The sequence below is a fragment of the Nuphar pumila genome, chromosome 8, assembly GCF_984573655.1.
Source record: "Nuphar pumila chromosome 8, dmNupPumi1.hap1.1, whole genome shotgun sequence".
In the NCBI taxonomy this organism is placed as follows: domain Eukaryota; kingdom Viridiplantae; phylum Streptophyta; class Magnoliopsida; order Nymphaeales; family Nymphaeaceae; genus Nuphar; species Nuphar pumila.
In genome coordinates, this window is record NC_143256.1 from 14580053 (window position 1) to 14596237 (window position 16185).

General features: G+C 40.8%; 1 protein-coding gene across 1 annotated transcript in view; it reads right to left on the bottom strand.

The window, feature by feature from the left end:
* Positions 1-16185, bottom strand: part of LOC149829656 (actin-interacting protein 1-2-like) — a 174620-nt gene that overhangs the window by 86950 nt on the left and 71485 nt on the right. Inside the window, exons 5-6 of the mRNA XM_090015221.1 lie at positions 197-437; positions 15-132 (exon numbers count right to left, since the gene is read on the bottom strand). Coding sequence (XP_089871347.1) covers positions 15-132; positions 197-437 — 359 coding nt within the window. The remainder of the gene's footprint in view (positions 1-14; positions 133-196; positions 438-16185) is intronic.

Consider the following 16185-nt stretch of genomic DNA (forward strand, 5'->3'; position numbering starts at 1 on the left):
AGAAATGGTGCTACCTTGTTATCAAAGGCAAATGTGGTGAGCTCTCCTTCCACCACTGCAAAACATTTAATTTGAGAGTTCTCCCTTCTCTGTAACCTTCCTGCACATCCAACTCCTTGCATCCATCGGACAATCACCCCATCATAACTGCTAGATAGAATAATATTCTGGCTGCCTTCAGAGGTGACTGCCAAACCAGTGACGCTCTTCATGTGCCCAGAAAATGATACTGGCATCTTTTCTAGGTCATTGGCTGAATATATACTAATAGTGCCACCAAGGGAAACAGTGACAAGATGATTATTCGGCCACAGGCAACCAACTAGCATTCCATCCAGTCCAGAATCAGATGAAGTAAGTGTCTTCTTCACCTTACCGTTTCCATTTTCATCAATCTCCCACACTTTTGCAGTTTTATCTGCAGACACTGTTAGCACCTGAAACAGCAAGATAAGCTTTCGCAGTAAGATATGAGAGTTGGCTACTAGAGAAATAAATATATAAAACAAATAATGAATAGGTATCTTTCTGTTGAGTCACACCAAAAGAAAAAATCATAATCAGCAAGTGCATTCTCTTTGAAGACCTAAAAATAAGAAAAAACAATGTATCAAATATTGCATTAACACTTTCCTTTAATCCACCTGTAAAATTGCAACAGGCAATTCAGTCAAAACCAGAAATCCAGCAGTAGCCGATGTGATTCGAAGCTAACAAGGAAAATGAAGGGCTTTTCACCATCTCTATTTCTCAGAGTGACATAATCACTTCAACAGATTAAGTTTGCAAACTAAAGGCTATTAAGATACAGCATACAATGCAAACTACTTGTCTTAGATGTTCAAATGATATAACCCAAATATTGTTAAGATATATATATATACATATATATATATACTTGTATATATATTATATACTTTAAAGTTAAGTCAACTGTGGTTGACTTAGACTAGTTGTTGGACTGCTGGTCCAACAGCTAGAAATCTAGCCATTGGACTAGGTCCAACAGCTAGTCAAACTAATGTGGACTCCCTTTTTCTCTCCTTTAATCTCTTTTCTTCCTCCGTTTCTCTATAAATATGGGTGCCTTTGTAAGGTAAGAGAATGATGGGTGGTTTTAAGCTTCTTGTGTGTTTTTGAGTGTATTGTAATGATGATTAAAATGTATTTTTCTTTGTATTTTTAATGTTCTTTATTAATGAAGTTATTCATTCACATTCTATTGTGTTTTATTTTAGTTATTATGTTTTTATCCAAATGCATTGTGTTTTTATTCTTGGAGTTCATTATAGAGTGCATTGAGGTCCATGCCATTTTGTGACATGGTATCAGAGCAAGGCATCATGGTCTTGAAAAAGATTCGTATTAATGAATAGCATGGATTCAAGGATTTTGCATTCCGGTATGTATCTTTAGCTTTTCTATCTTCATATGTATGGTAGGTGTTTTGAAAGGGTTATATTAAAAATGAATGTCTTCTTTTGAAATTAGAATATGTAGAAATTGTTAGAAGTCAAGCACCTTCGACCAGATCTTCATCCACAGCAGAAGAGAAAGGGATTTGCAAGAAGGAGAGGCGGCAATGACTGACACGATTCTCAATGAGAGGTTGTGCCCTATATTCAATGTTATATATATGATACAAGTTGGATTGGGTCTGTCAACCCAGACCCGATAATACCAACCATGTAAATACAATACAAAAGAATCATTTTGGGTCTAGAACTAGACCTGTACACTACATTCTCAATACCCTCCTTCAAGTTGTGCATGGTTTTGCAACATGGACAACTTGTTCTTCAAGAACCAAAAACGCATATTGGTACGGCCCTTAGTGAACAAATCTGCCACTTGGTCAGCCGTAGGAACATAAGTAGGTGCAACTTCTCTATCTTCAATCTTTTGCCGAATGAAGTATTGATCAATCTCTATATGCTTTGTGTGACTATGGTGAATAGGATTAAAAGCAATTTGTATGACACCTTGATTATCGCGCAAGAGAGTGGTGGGTAGCATAGATTCTCCAACTTCAGTCAAAAGATGTCTCAGCCATGTGGCCTTTATTGTAGCAGCCACCATAGATCGATACTCAGCTTCAATACTAAATCGTGCAAATGCACGTTGTTTCTTGTTACTCTACGCCATCAAGTTCCGATCAAGAAAAGCACAATATCCAGAAACCGACTGCCTGTCATCTGGAACTCCAGCCCAATCTGCATTTGTGTATACATCCAGTTGATGTTGCTCCCCTTTAGTCTTGGATTGATGATAAACTAGACCATCTCCAAGAGTTCCTTTTAAATATCGAAGGATTCTCTTGACAACATTCATATGCTTTGTTCGTGGGTCATGCATGAATTGTGAAACTTGATTCACTGCATACACAATGTCTGGTCTAGTGAAGGTGAGATATTGGAACATACCCACAAGACTCCGATATTTCTTGGAATCTTCATATGCTTCCCCATCCCGGGATCCGAGTTTATGATTAAGGACACTAGGGGTGGATAGAGGTTTATAATCCTTCATGCCTGCCTTATCCAACAAATCCAAAGTATATTTGTGTTGGGTTAGTGAAGTGTTTCATCCTGTCGATCCACCTCAACCCCTAAGAAATAACGCAAAACCCCCAAATCTTTCATCTTAAACTGTCGACTCAATAAGATCTTGGTAGCTTCTATGTGTTCATCGGAGTTCCCAGTAATAATAATATCATCCACATATATAAGAATTAAGGTGCGTACCTGACAATCTCGAAAAATAAAAAGCGAATGATCAAGATGAGATCGAACCCATGTCTCTGAACTTCAATAGAGAAACTATCAAACCATGAGCGGGAGGCCTGCTTTAGCCCATAGATGGCTCTTCATAGCTTGCAAACATGCGTGTTGGGGCTATGTTTGGTATAACTAGATGGTTGCTCCATATACACCTCTTCCTTGAGAGTGCCATGCAAAAAATACATTTTTGACATCAAGTTGACTTAGAGTCCATCCATACTGAACTGACAAGGACAGAACTAATCGAATAGTTTCCATCTTGATCACAGAACTAAATGTTTCGGCATAATCTTGCCTGTATTCTTGAGTGAACCCTTTCGCTACTAGCCTCACCTTATAGCGTTCAATGGATTCATCGAGTTTATACTTGATTTTATAGACCTATTTAGATCCTACAACATCCTTGTTCGATGGTCTATCAACAATCTCCCAAGTCCCACACTCATGTAAAGCTTTCATTTCCTCATTCATGACCTCAACCCATTTGATTGACATAGATGCTTGTGAGAAACTGATAGGTTCATCATGCTTTTCAATCTGGGAGATGAACAGTTGTAAGTCTGTAGAGAAGTTGTCATAACTTACCCATCTTTTAATAGGATGGTGAATCCTCTCAAGCCTCCTGGGTTGCACAATAGGTCGTTGAACTTTGTCTTTGTTTCACTGCACATAGGTAATCCCTTAAAACTTTGTAACATCTGAAATGACAGGCATAGTAATATCTTGTGTGTTTGTCGACATTTCCTTTTCTGGGTGTACAACTGTACTATTTTGTTCTGCAGATAGTGTATGACATGAGGGTACTGTAAACACCCCAAATTTTCACTCACCTCCCCAACATTTTCACCAAACATCATCATCCAGCCTTTGAAATCGCCGGAGGGCAAAATGGTAATTTTCTGAGCCCGGACCTTGCAAAAGTCTAAATCTCATCTGCAACTCTCAAAATTTCTTTATTTTTATCTCAGATGATCAAAATTTTACTCCTGACAGGAGACAGGAATCTCCAAATCTTGGTTCAAGATTCTATTGCATAAGACATGATATTGCATATCATTGCATGAGCATTTCATATCACTGCACTGCACAGCATGTCATTTCGAGGTCCAGAACTCTTGATTTCAAAATTTTCAATCCAGATTCGAGTTTCAACTCTTTTCAAATTTGTTTTTAAAACCCTGGGTCTTCAAAATTATCAATTCTTCCCATTTTACCCCCAGGATTCTGAATTTCAAAATATTTCCTCAGGAAAACGATCTGGATAGTTTTCAATATGGATTTCAACCCCATCAACTCAGATTTTGCCATTTTGTCAACAATTTCAAATATCTTCTTTTTACAAAATCGCCCCACAAGGGCCAACTCTTTCCAAAAAAAAAAATTCCTGTTTTACCAATCAGTCCAGATTTTATGAAAATTCCAAAAAAAAGAAGTTGTTGTTTTATACTTGTTTTCAATAAAGAAGCAATGTGGGACCCACACTGAGGTGGTGTCACATAGGCTTTTCTTTTGAAAAATTCGAATTTTTGAAAAAACCCAAAAATATAGGAGCCTTGTCCCCTGGATTGGCGCCACTTGTCTTTTCTCTCTCCTCCCATTTACCTGCCAAGTGTCAGTGTGGGGCTACCTTAAGAAGCCGCCACATGTCATCCCAGTTATCTGCCATGTGTCACCCTGTCTATCCTGCGCCATGTGTCATTCCAAAGATTACTAGGAGATGCCAAGTGTCATAGGTTGTCCTGTCCAGAAAAAGTGGAGCTTGTCTCCTCTGAGGTGGCGCCATTTGGAGGGTGTCTCCTGCAGAGGACACGTGTCAACCTCTCCCTCCTTCAGAAAAAGTAGCCTGACACATGTCTCTTCCTACTTTTCTCAGAAAAGTAGGAGACATGTGTCACTCCTAAATTCCTACAAAAAAGGTAGGCTTGTCTCCTCTGAGGTGGCGCCATTTGGAGTGTGTCTCCTGCAGGGGACACATGTCAAGCTCTCATTTCCTCAGAAAAAGCAAGTGCCATGTGTCATCTCCTGCCCTCTTCAGAAAAACTAGAATTCAAATACTCAAATCTCTTCATAGGTGGCGCAGATCCTGAACTTCTACCTTTTCCATGTTGTCTGAGATGGCGCCACATGGCTTGGCCCTCCTTCTCTCTCCTCTGCCACGTGTCATTCTCTGCTTCTTTCAGAAAAAGTAGAGGACACATGTCTTCTCCCTACTTCTTTCAGAAAAGTAGGAGACACATGTCACTCCTGGCTTTCTTCAGAAAAAGCAAACCATTCAAAATTCAAACAAGGCTTAGGTGGCGCAAATCCTGAGCTCTGATTTTTCCAGATGGCCTATGAGGGCGCCACGCGTCCTTTTCCTCCTTTTCCTCCCTCTTGCCACATGGCATTGTAGGAGTCACCCTGAGGTGGCGCCACATGTCCATCATCCATTCCTCCAGGGCCAACCTCCATTTGAAATTCAAATTCTCCTCTGAGGTGGCGCCATTTGAGAAGGCCTCCCCAGACAGCTGACACTTGTCCGCCACATGTCCAGACCTCCCTGCATTAGAAAAAGTAGAAAAACCCCCCTCTGAGGTGGCGCATTCTGCTTATTCCAGTCCTATTCTCCTGCCACATGGCATTGTAGGAGCCACTCTGAGGAAATGCCACATGTCAGCCTCTCCTTTCCTGCAGAAAAAGCAAAATTTCAAACATTTGAACCCCCCAGAGGTGGTGCCACATGGCATGCCCCTACTTTTCCAACTTTACACCTCAGAACACCTTTTGAGGTGGCGCCATTCCAGGACTCCACTTGGCTCCATTTTTATTTTATTTTATTTTTTTATAAAAGTAGCCCACCATGAGGTGGCGCCACCTGAGGACTCCCTACAAAAGGTGAGTTTGAATTTCAAATTCCAAGAGAGCACCCTCTGAGGTGGCGCCATCTAGGAGTTCCCTGGAGAGAGAATCAAGCAAACTTTTGAAAAATTCCAAATTCCCCCTGCTGAAGTGTCTCACCCACAAAATTTCCATTTTTTTTATTTTTCTCAAAAATCAAAATAGCCCCATGAGGTGGCGCCACCCGAGGGCTCCCTGCAAAAGCCAAATTCGAATTTCAAAACCCCCAGATAGCACCCCCTGAGATGGCGCCACATGGAGGGCTCAGATTGAGCCTGTTTGAAATTCAAATTTTTTCAGAAAATCTATAAAAACAAGGCTCCACGCCCAACATAGGGGGGACCATCTTTGGAGATCATTTTGTGAACTGGAAAATCTGACCTAGCCTTCCTAACATCTGATTTTGAGCTTTGGAAATCGTGCCCCCTTTGGCTCATTGGAGAAGGTGGAGTAAAGTTCGTGCAGTGGCCAATTCAATTCAAGCGTAGGTCGATTTTGGCGAACCATCCGAAGTCCGGAGCGAAGGACGAAGGAAGCTCGTGATAGCCACCCCTTTCAAGAGCTTCTACGCTGCGTAACGAAGCAAGGTGCACTTCTTTTCCCGTTAATTTGATTCCCTAATTCGATTCGGGAGTCGTTTGAAGAAAAAGCTCATCCGAGAGATGGATTGAGCTATTCTCATAAAACGACATATATGAAAATGTTTAATTATGTTTCCTTGATGATTTTTAACATTCATGCATTTAGCTAGGTTTAATTTGCATTTTATTTCATTAATTTAGCACATTTCATGAATTAATTAGAATTAATTTAGCATTTATTTCAATTCTGCTCATTTTCAGTAGGTCTCTGTTTTTGTCAGTCAGTCCACGCGTCATTTTATGCACTTATTTTTTATTAAAAATTCCAAAAAAATCACGGAATGCGCCCTTAGGTGTGCCTAGAATTGTGTCAAAAATTCGGAGGCATTTGAATTTGTTTACTGCGGTAAACATTCAAAATGGCAAGTCGGATTTTGTTACCTGGGATGCGTTTTGAAAATCATTTGCCGACTTGTAAAATCAAGTTCGCCCTCATGGTAGATCCGATTTTCGATCCAAAAAATTCCCTGAACTCGGGAGAATATCTAGTTTTTAACCTGATTTTCTCAGATTTTTCTGATTTTTTATTTGTCTAACACAAATCCGAGAGTTCGGGACACGTGTAAGAGCCTGATTTGGGCCTATGAGATTTTGGATCGACTTAGGGATATGGTTTCTCTTTGTGTGTTTCTCCAAATCCAAAACTGTAAAAAGTGAAATTTATGTCCGAGGTGTCCTCTGTTTTAATCTAAAAGCCTATGATTTTTAGAATAGCTGTGATACCAGTTTTGGATTTTTCTTCTCAGTCCTCTGTTTTGTCACTTTTGTCTGTTTTGTTAATTTAGGAATAAAAAGTTATATTTTTATCTGTGTTTCTATTGATCAAATGCCTAAGCCATGAACATAAACGTTGTTCACATAAGTGTCCTGAGTATCTCTGATTAATTTCATATATTTCCATGGCTGTTTTACATTTTTTGAGCATTTTACATCAGATTAGGGTGATTTTTACCTCTATCAGAACTAAATCCCTGTTATTGAACTCACCATGGCTCAAATCCTGAAGCTGTAAAAACCAAAAATGTTCCATTTTAGGTCCTTTAACAGTTTGTAAAATATCAGAAGTTTCCATGGTGTAAATCTTGCATTATCATATCAAGCATTGCATTTGGTTCGGATCCATAGGCAAAATCCATCATTTTTAGGATTTTCTTTAAACTTTAGCATTCAAATCATATCATTTCGTGATTTTTAGCATTCTAGGCTGTTTATCAGAGTAAGTAGATGCTTCATACCGAATTTGGTGCAATTTGGAATCCATTTAAGGTTCGGATTACTCATAATACCAAAACAGGGTCCCGTAGGACCCAGATCCAAGCGAAAAACAAGCGAAATTCGTTATTTTGGATAAATTGCTAAATGTCAAATTCTGATTTTACAGTCCTAATATGTTTAGCAGCATGTCATCATACCTCATACTGCATTTCATCATCATTTGATTCAATTTGAATTTCAAAATCTCAATTTTACCAAGTTTTCCTTTAAAAAACACCCTGATTTTAAAGGTATAACTTTATAATTAGGGGTATTTTGGTGATTTTGACCCCAATTCCGAATTTCAAATTATTTTCTACTGAATTTCCTGTATTTACGTCATTTCAAATATCAAGGAAGCATGAGAATAGGGTTTATATCCAATTAAATCCAATAATTTCATAATATTATTGGAAAATCTTGGAAAAACCCACATATTTGAGCTAACCTTATTTCAAGTTTGGCAGAGACATTCCAAAGAAGGAGCTGAAGTCTGCAATTTCTTTTATTTCATTTATTTAGTGATGTAATAATATAAACTTTGGAATAAGAGATTTAATTTCCTGCTTAGACTAGGATGCATATCATATAGTTTGAATTTATGCAATATCCTGCTTATATGATTCATGCATTGTTATTTCAAAAGCACTATGGATGTTCACGAATGGCACGTGCACCAACTCTTAGGGAGTTGATGGACTCGGTGGAATCCATATTTACGGCCCTAGTCGGAATATGGACGAGACCCAGATCCATCATCTTTCTACTAGTCACATTGGGCCTACACTCTTAGGCTATCTTAAAATGCACATCATATTTCTAATGTTTTCAAAATCATGTGCATTAAATCAAATAAACACTGAACATATTCATGGCCACAGTCAGAATATGTGAAGGATTTATTTTGACCTAATACACCTTTTTCCAACAAATTTCTTAGAAAATCTTTCAAAGTACATTCATGCATCCATGTCATCTGCATCATGAAACCATTGGTTTTCCCATGATTTTCTTAAGAAAACTTCATTCTCAAGAAATCGATTTCTCAAGAAACTCTGAGTATTTTCCAAAATCGATTTTCCCAAGTCAAGTTTTCACAGTTTTCCATGGAAACCAGTCTCTCAAGAAACTTCTAAGTTGAATTTCCAAAATCAAAGTCTTCCTTCGATTTTCCTTGGAAAATGTTATTTTCTTAAGATTTTTAAAAGAAGTTTCCCAATCTTTCTCAAGAATCACAAATCAATTTTCAAGGGTAAGATTCCCAGGATTTCAATTTCCCAAGTTTGAATTTCCTTCTTCAATGAGTTTTCCTATCAATTTTCCATCATTTTCCCAAGAGAAAATTCTCAAAGTCCAAGTTTTCCTGAGAAGTGTTTCCCTTTTCAAATGTTCCCCCTTTTCTCAAGAATCACTTCTATTTTCTCAGGATTTTCATCCATTCATGATGTTCCCACATCTTTATGAACTTTCTCGTGATTTCAAAACATCTTTCACATGAGTTTCCTGAGAAATTGATTTCCATCATTTGCCTTAGAACTATTTCCAACTCAAAAACCTTTTTCTGAGCATACATCATGTCTTTCCAAGTTACATTTTGCAAAACATCATAGCACATGCCTGAATTCTCTGTGCATTTAGGATAGAACACAATTTTGATGATTTAACTAAGTCAAGCACAATTTTGGTCCTTGGTTCGATTACCCCTGTTAAAGGCGGCAGGAACGGTCGAACCTCGTACCGACAGGTCGAGCCCCATCCCAGGGATTTTTCCGCAATTTTCAAAACGGAGGCGAGTATTTCAAAACAATTTTCAAAACCCGGTCAAGTTTGAAGCGCGAAAGCGTTTCCCTCTTTCTCTTCCGCAAGGAAGGGAAGACGGGGGAAAAATTTCGCGACGATAACAGGTTTGGCGACGGAGATCGGACCTGTCATTGTCTGATCAAAAGTGTGCTTAACTTAGTTCAATTATCGAAATTATGTTTACAAAATGTCAGCTCTTTTACTTTTGATATCATGCAAACCTAGGAGCCTAGATTCTGACCTAGCTGACATTGACTGCATATAGCCTAGGCATGGTTTGGTAGAACCATATTGAGGAGATATTTTCATGCTCACATAGACTTAGGTCTAAATACAACTCTCCTCAATTTAGGATCTGAATGCGAACAATGTATGCTTCTTCAAAGTTTTCAAAATCTATCTCTTTAGGTCTTAGAGCCCTCTATTTCTTGCATGTGATCATTTTTCAAAACTCCCTTACCTATCATTACCCGGTCTTCACGTTGCTAGGCTCTCTTCCAGAACCCTAGTTCGGGACAGAGCCTCACAACTGGGCCAACTATTTGGGTTAACACCCCCCTACCACGTACCGCGGGCCACAGTCCGAAGTATATCGGTAGGCGCTCAAGGATGTTGGAAAACCTTACCTTAGAACCGGAGTTGAAATTCTATGCCACGTACCTCGGATTTTGGTTCGAGTATATCGGCATAACTGGATTGGACAAAGATGATCTAAGCCTAGAGTTAGGATTAAGGTCCTACAGCTGTTTTCAAATTGATGCATCTAGAGTCAGCCTTTTAGGGAGTGCTGAATGTGCATAAGTGTTTGTGCAGTATGTAATTGTATGTATGATTTTCTCAATTCTTTATATTTCCCAATATTTTTCAACTTATTAGGTCTTTTTCAAAATATCCTTATTTTCCACAAGGTCTTTTTCTCAAACCCTGGATGATTTTCTCAAATATCCCATTTCTTTCAAAACTCCAGGTGATTTTCCATTCTACCTTTCTACTGGATCTCGAATTTCCAGCTACATTTTTTTCCTGCCTGCAAATTTTTTTTTTCTTTCAAAATTTCACAATTTCCTAAGTCTCATTCTGAGTCTTTCTCTGTTTTCAGTTCAATGGCATCCAGTCAAGTCGATCCTATCTTTCCTGAAGGTCACATCTCCTTCGAGGTGCGACAAGGTTGTCCTGAACATCGAGCTCTTAGCACCGGAACTTTCATTCCCCGGTGGTATTATTCCTAGTTAAAGAGCTTTTCCCGAATGTTCCCGGACCATTTGAGTGAGTGCGGATTAGAATTGGCGTCAGCAGTCGGAAAGCAGACCATCAATGGCAACCTGATCCATGCAATGGCGGAGCGATGGAATCCTCGGACGTGTACCTTCTGGTTCCCTTGGGGAGAGATGACCGTTTTAATGGATGAATTTTCAGAAATCATGGGGTTGCCAGAACCAGCCGGTCAACCAGGAGATCCATTAGAGCGTCAATTCCTTATCAATGTCAAGGGTTTGGACCCCCGAGACTCCTTAGCTCGTATGACAGGCCGCCGATCCTGGCCCCTGATCCAGTTAGAAGGAAATGAATATGTTGACCTACTTGAGTTATACCGCCAGTACGGGACCTTCGTCGAAGTCAGCTCGCTATCAAGAACAACCAAAGAAAGGATTCAGAATGCAATGGTTCTATGCACTGTAGGATTATCCCTCTTCCCAGATGGACAAAACTACATGGACATCAGAATAATTCAGCTTATGAGAAGATGGGGAAGTCGGCAAACCAATCGCCTCTCTATAGCCATGGCAGCGCTCGCCTTCTTATATCGTGGTTTGACCCGATTCTCACTTGGAGAATCCATTTTGGTGGAAGGATGCATCTACGCGCTTCAGTCCTGTTTTTCCAACACGTTCCTACCCAAGCGAGCTCTTTCAGATACAATGGTCAAGAACTCCTTCCAGTGGCGCAGTACCGGTTTATGATCAACAACATCCAAGAAGATGACGTTGTTTGGGACTATTTTGATCGGCAAATATCTCCTCCCAGATATACCTACGCTTATGGCAAGCGGTTCAAGTTACTGGGACCATTCTTCTGCACCTACTACCAACTAGAGAGATGTGTTCGGCAGTTCTCTCAAAGGCAGCAGTATGTTGAAGCCCGACTGTTATCAGGAGCTATGGCAGAGTTCAATCTCACCTCCGCAGAATGGTCCGGGGCATATCATTCCGCCCGCTACAGCTGGGATTCTTTTGTTTCTCTTAAAATATTTCCAGGTCCTAGAGTGTCTGCCGACTATCATGAATGGTGGCAAATTGTTTGTCCTCCGCCTCTCTGTCAAGATCAATAAAATCATATTTTCCTCACTTCAATAAAATTTTCTTTCTCTTTCTATTATGGTTTGACGACCTCGCCTAGGTAACAAGGCATATTTTTGTTGTTTATTTCTTTTGCAGAAGGAATGACAACACAATTGTCGTGATTACCGCGACGACTCAGTCCCTAGTAATGGGACATCTTTTTCAAATTGTCTACCATATTTCCAGCAAATATCTCTTCCAAAAATTAATTCCTTCATAATCTAATCAGGTCTTTGCCCTGCAAGAGAGCATCCATATCATTTGATGGTTGAGACAAGATCAGGCAAAAGGACAGCAACACCCCAGTACTCGTCAGCCTCGGAAGAAGAGATGAGTTCCCCTCGATCTGAGAAGAGTCGAGAGCAGCAACAAGAAGACGATGGCATAGACCCTCAAATGTATGCCATGTTTAGAAAAATGATGAACAAAATGATGAATGAGCAGCCCGGGACCAGCTCAGAAAGGAATCCATTCAGAGAGAGGTTCCATGGTCACAGGAGTAAGAAGGCTCCCAAGAAGCAGATCCAGCCAGAAGAGATTTCAGATGAATCAGACTCAACTGAAAATACTGATGAAGAATATGAGGTGCCTCCGGCATTTCAGAAGCGTGGCCAAAGTAAAAACCGCAGATCAAAGAGCAGAGATAAAGAAGAGCCTTTGCAAGCGCAGTTTAAAGAAATGGCCCGAGTTGTCAAGGATCTGCAAGCCCATGACAAGGGCAAGAAAGTCTTCACCAGTGAGGACTTCTATGACGAGTTAGAAGGGGATGATGACCTGGAGAATCTCCCTCGCAAATTCATCAAGTTCGATGGTTCCGGCGACCCAAAAGCTCATCTCGCCACTTTCTTTGCTGAATGCTCTCGGTTTAAGAGGGATAACCAAGCATTATTTCTATGCTTCCCCCGCAGCTTGGAAGGAGTTGCAGCTAAGTGGTATGCTGAGCATATCAACCCCATCGAGCTCAAGGAGTTCGATAAAGTTGTGAATCTATTCATTGAACGCTTCTTGTTCAACACAGAAGCACTGCCTACATTGAGTCATCTCTGTAATTTAAGGCAGAATGAGAATGAAAAAGCACGGGACTTCATTCACAGATGGAGATCAGCCTGTAGTAAGATGAGAGATCCTATCTCGGAAAGGCATGCATTATCCCTGATCCTCAATAACTTTTCGCAGCCATTAAGAGGATTGATCTCCACAGCACCATCCAGGACCTTCATTGAGTTGACTGAACGAGCCGAATGGCTCGAGCTAAGTGTGGAAAATGGAGTCTATGAAGGCTTCACCTTTTCCAAGAACAACTCCCATGGTGAGTAGAAAAAGAAAGCTCACTTCACTTATTCTGCCAGTAACAGCAACAAAGGCCGAAATCAGCACAAAGGGCAGAAGAAAGATTACTGCTACGGCACAGGCAGTTCGAACAACAAGGACCAAAAAGCAAAGCCTGCTCCTCAGTACAGAAAGCCTCCTCAGTAGGATCAAGGGCCGAAGCTGCGTGAGAAGACTAGGCATGAAGGATGGAGTTACGACAGAAAGTTTACTCCTCTTGACCAAACACTCGAGGATGTGCTCGAGTATATGCTATCGAAAGAAATGGTCAAATTGCCCAGATTGGACGATCCCCCTGTGCCCATGGGAAAATGGAAAGATCAGTTCTGCAAGTTCCACAGGACAGTGGGGCACAACAGCGAGAACTGTTTTGTTCTCAAAAACATCATACAAGACCTCATTGAAAAAAATCTATTGGTAGAAGGAGAAGAAGAAGAGAAAATGGCCATTCTCAACCACCCCTTCCCTTCGCACACCACAGCAGTAGTGTCTGCACAACCATTTCTACCGCATGAACATATCAAGCCATGTTCTGCGCAAGATCTCCAAGTTCAGCATCAGGTGACGGTGCTACGACAAGCAGCTCCAGATTCTAAGAAGATGGACTTAATTTCAGCATTCGGTAAAATGAAAGTTTCGGAAGCACCTGTGAAGTCAGTTCCCAAATCAAAAGGAACTCCTGACTTCTTCAAGCAAATCGTTAGACCAAGGCCAGAGAATTCAAGTCAGAAGCCTCTGACCGCTTTATCCAATGTCTCCATCCTTGACTTGGCTAAGAATTCTAGCAAGCACCGACAAGTACTGGATGATCTGCTCAGAAAAATTAAAGTTAAGCCCAGTACTACTTCTGAAGACATGGCACAGATTGTGAACTACGCCATGACCAATGCACCAATTACCTTCTCGGATGAGGACCTTCCAAAGCCTCATTCCTTTCAAAATAATGCTCTTTACATCGTCGTTCGAGTCAGAGGAATGACAGTACCGCATGTACTGGTCGATGGAGGCAGTAGCCTCAATATTTGCCCTGAGATGACCGCAAAAGCGTTGGGAATCAAAGATGAAGAATATATCCCAGATCCCATCACTATCTATGGATTTGATAACCATGGTCAAACGGCAAAAGGGAAGATATTCCTGGAGGTGTTCATCAACTACTCAGTGCATTCAGTGCTTTTCCACGTGGTTAATGTACCACCAACCTACAACTTGCTCCTCGGAAGGACGTGGATTCACAATGCTAATGCAGTGCCTTCCACCCTCCATCAATGTGTAAAGTGGTCAAAAGGTGGAATGATCACCACAATACTGGGAGAAGACCCAGAAGAAAGGCTCCCGCAGCCCATGATTCCCCGGCCATCATTCAATGCAGATATTCCCAGCATCAGGGAAAGTGAAGAGATCAGTCACGGAGAAAATCAAGAAATACTCCCGGCATCATCAGAACTATCTCTGCACACCATAGCCACGACCCGATGGAAAGGTCCTCAATTCTTCAAGGTTGGAGGTCGAATCGACTGCAGCACCATTAAGGATCACCCATTGTTTCCACAATTCATGAAGTCAAGAAAGGGATTTGATTTGCTCCTGAAGCACGACTATCAACCCTTCAAGGGACTAGGCAAGAATGAAGATGGCCGCATCGAGCCAGTGATCCAGAAGCATCGTCCCCACAGAGCAGGACTGGGGTTCTTCAGTGGAAGCTCGCCAAAGAAGACGGTTTTTGTTAAAGGGGCACATTGAAGACCATTTGTTATTTTCTTTCTATTCTTTCCAAAATAAATGTCCCATTTTTATCAATGTCCTTGATCAATTCAAAATCAATAAAATTTCAAGTTTCTTTGTCTATCTGGATGCCATCTATCTCCTTTCCTTCTATCTCTTCATTATAATTTTAATGCCATTTTATGCATAGTTCTCTTCAAATGATTGCTTGTCTTACTATAGGCCGATTTATCTAAACCAAATTCTTCATCCAAAAATTTCAGAATGTCTTCTAGAGCAATCAAGAAACTCGTTCTCAATCCCAAGGCTTTTCAGAAGTCGGCAGCAATTCACAGAGTCAAGGCGAGCACCGAAGAGAGCAAGAGTGCAAAGCAGTCAGATGGTTGTGCAGAATATAATCCATCTCTTCAGGAATTACCAAAGTTCGCCGCAGTTCAGAAGCAGGATGAACCATCCCCTCTAGTACAAGATCCGACTGAAGATGTCAATATCGGTTCAGAGGAAGATCCCAAAATTCTCCAGATCGGAACCAGTCTGAGTCCAGAAGAAAAGAAAAGGCTTACAGATTTTCTCAAGCGGCATGAAGAAGTGTTCGCATGGACATATGAAGATATGCCAGGTTTAGACCCAAAATTAGTTGAACACCGTCTTGTCTTAAAGCCGGAGGCTAAATCAGTTAAGCAGAAGCTGAGAAAAATGGATCCTAGAATAGAACAACAAGTCAAAGAAGGACTTGAAGATCTGCTCAAAGCAGGATTTATTCGAGCTATTGACTATCCGGATTGGTTAGCCAATATCGTCGTTGTCCCAAAGAAAAGTGGCAAAGTAAGGATCTGCATAGACTTCAGAGACCTCAATAAGGCAACTCCGAAGGATGACTATCCGCTTCCAAGCATCGATCTTCTAGTCGACAGCACAGCAGGACATGCTATATTCTCTTTCATGGATGGATATTCCGGCTATAATCAGATTAAGTTGGCCGCCCGCGATCAATCGAAAACTTCTTTCACTACGCCTTGGGGCACTTTTTGCTATACAGTTATGCCTTTTGGGCTCAAGAATGCTGGAGCAACATATCAAAGAGCGATGGCTGTTATCTTTCACGATCAAATGCGCAAAATCATGGATGCGTATGTTGACGATATACTCGTCAAATCTAAAGAGGGAGAAGATCACCTCCAAGCGCTTGATCAAGTCTTTAAACGACTCATCCTTTATAAGTTAAGGCTTAACCCGCAAAAGTGTGTCTTTGGAGTCGAATCAGGCAAACTGTTGGGTTTTCTGGTTAGCAAAAAGGGAATTGAAGTTGACCCAGCCAAAGCAAAGGCTATCATTGATATGCCACCCCCGAAGAATCTCAAAGAATTGCGTAGCCTTCAAGGACGCATGCAGTCAATTCGGCGATTTATTTCCAACTTGGCGATAAGACGTGAACCTTTC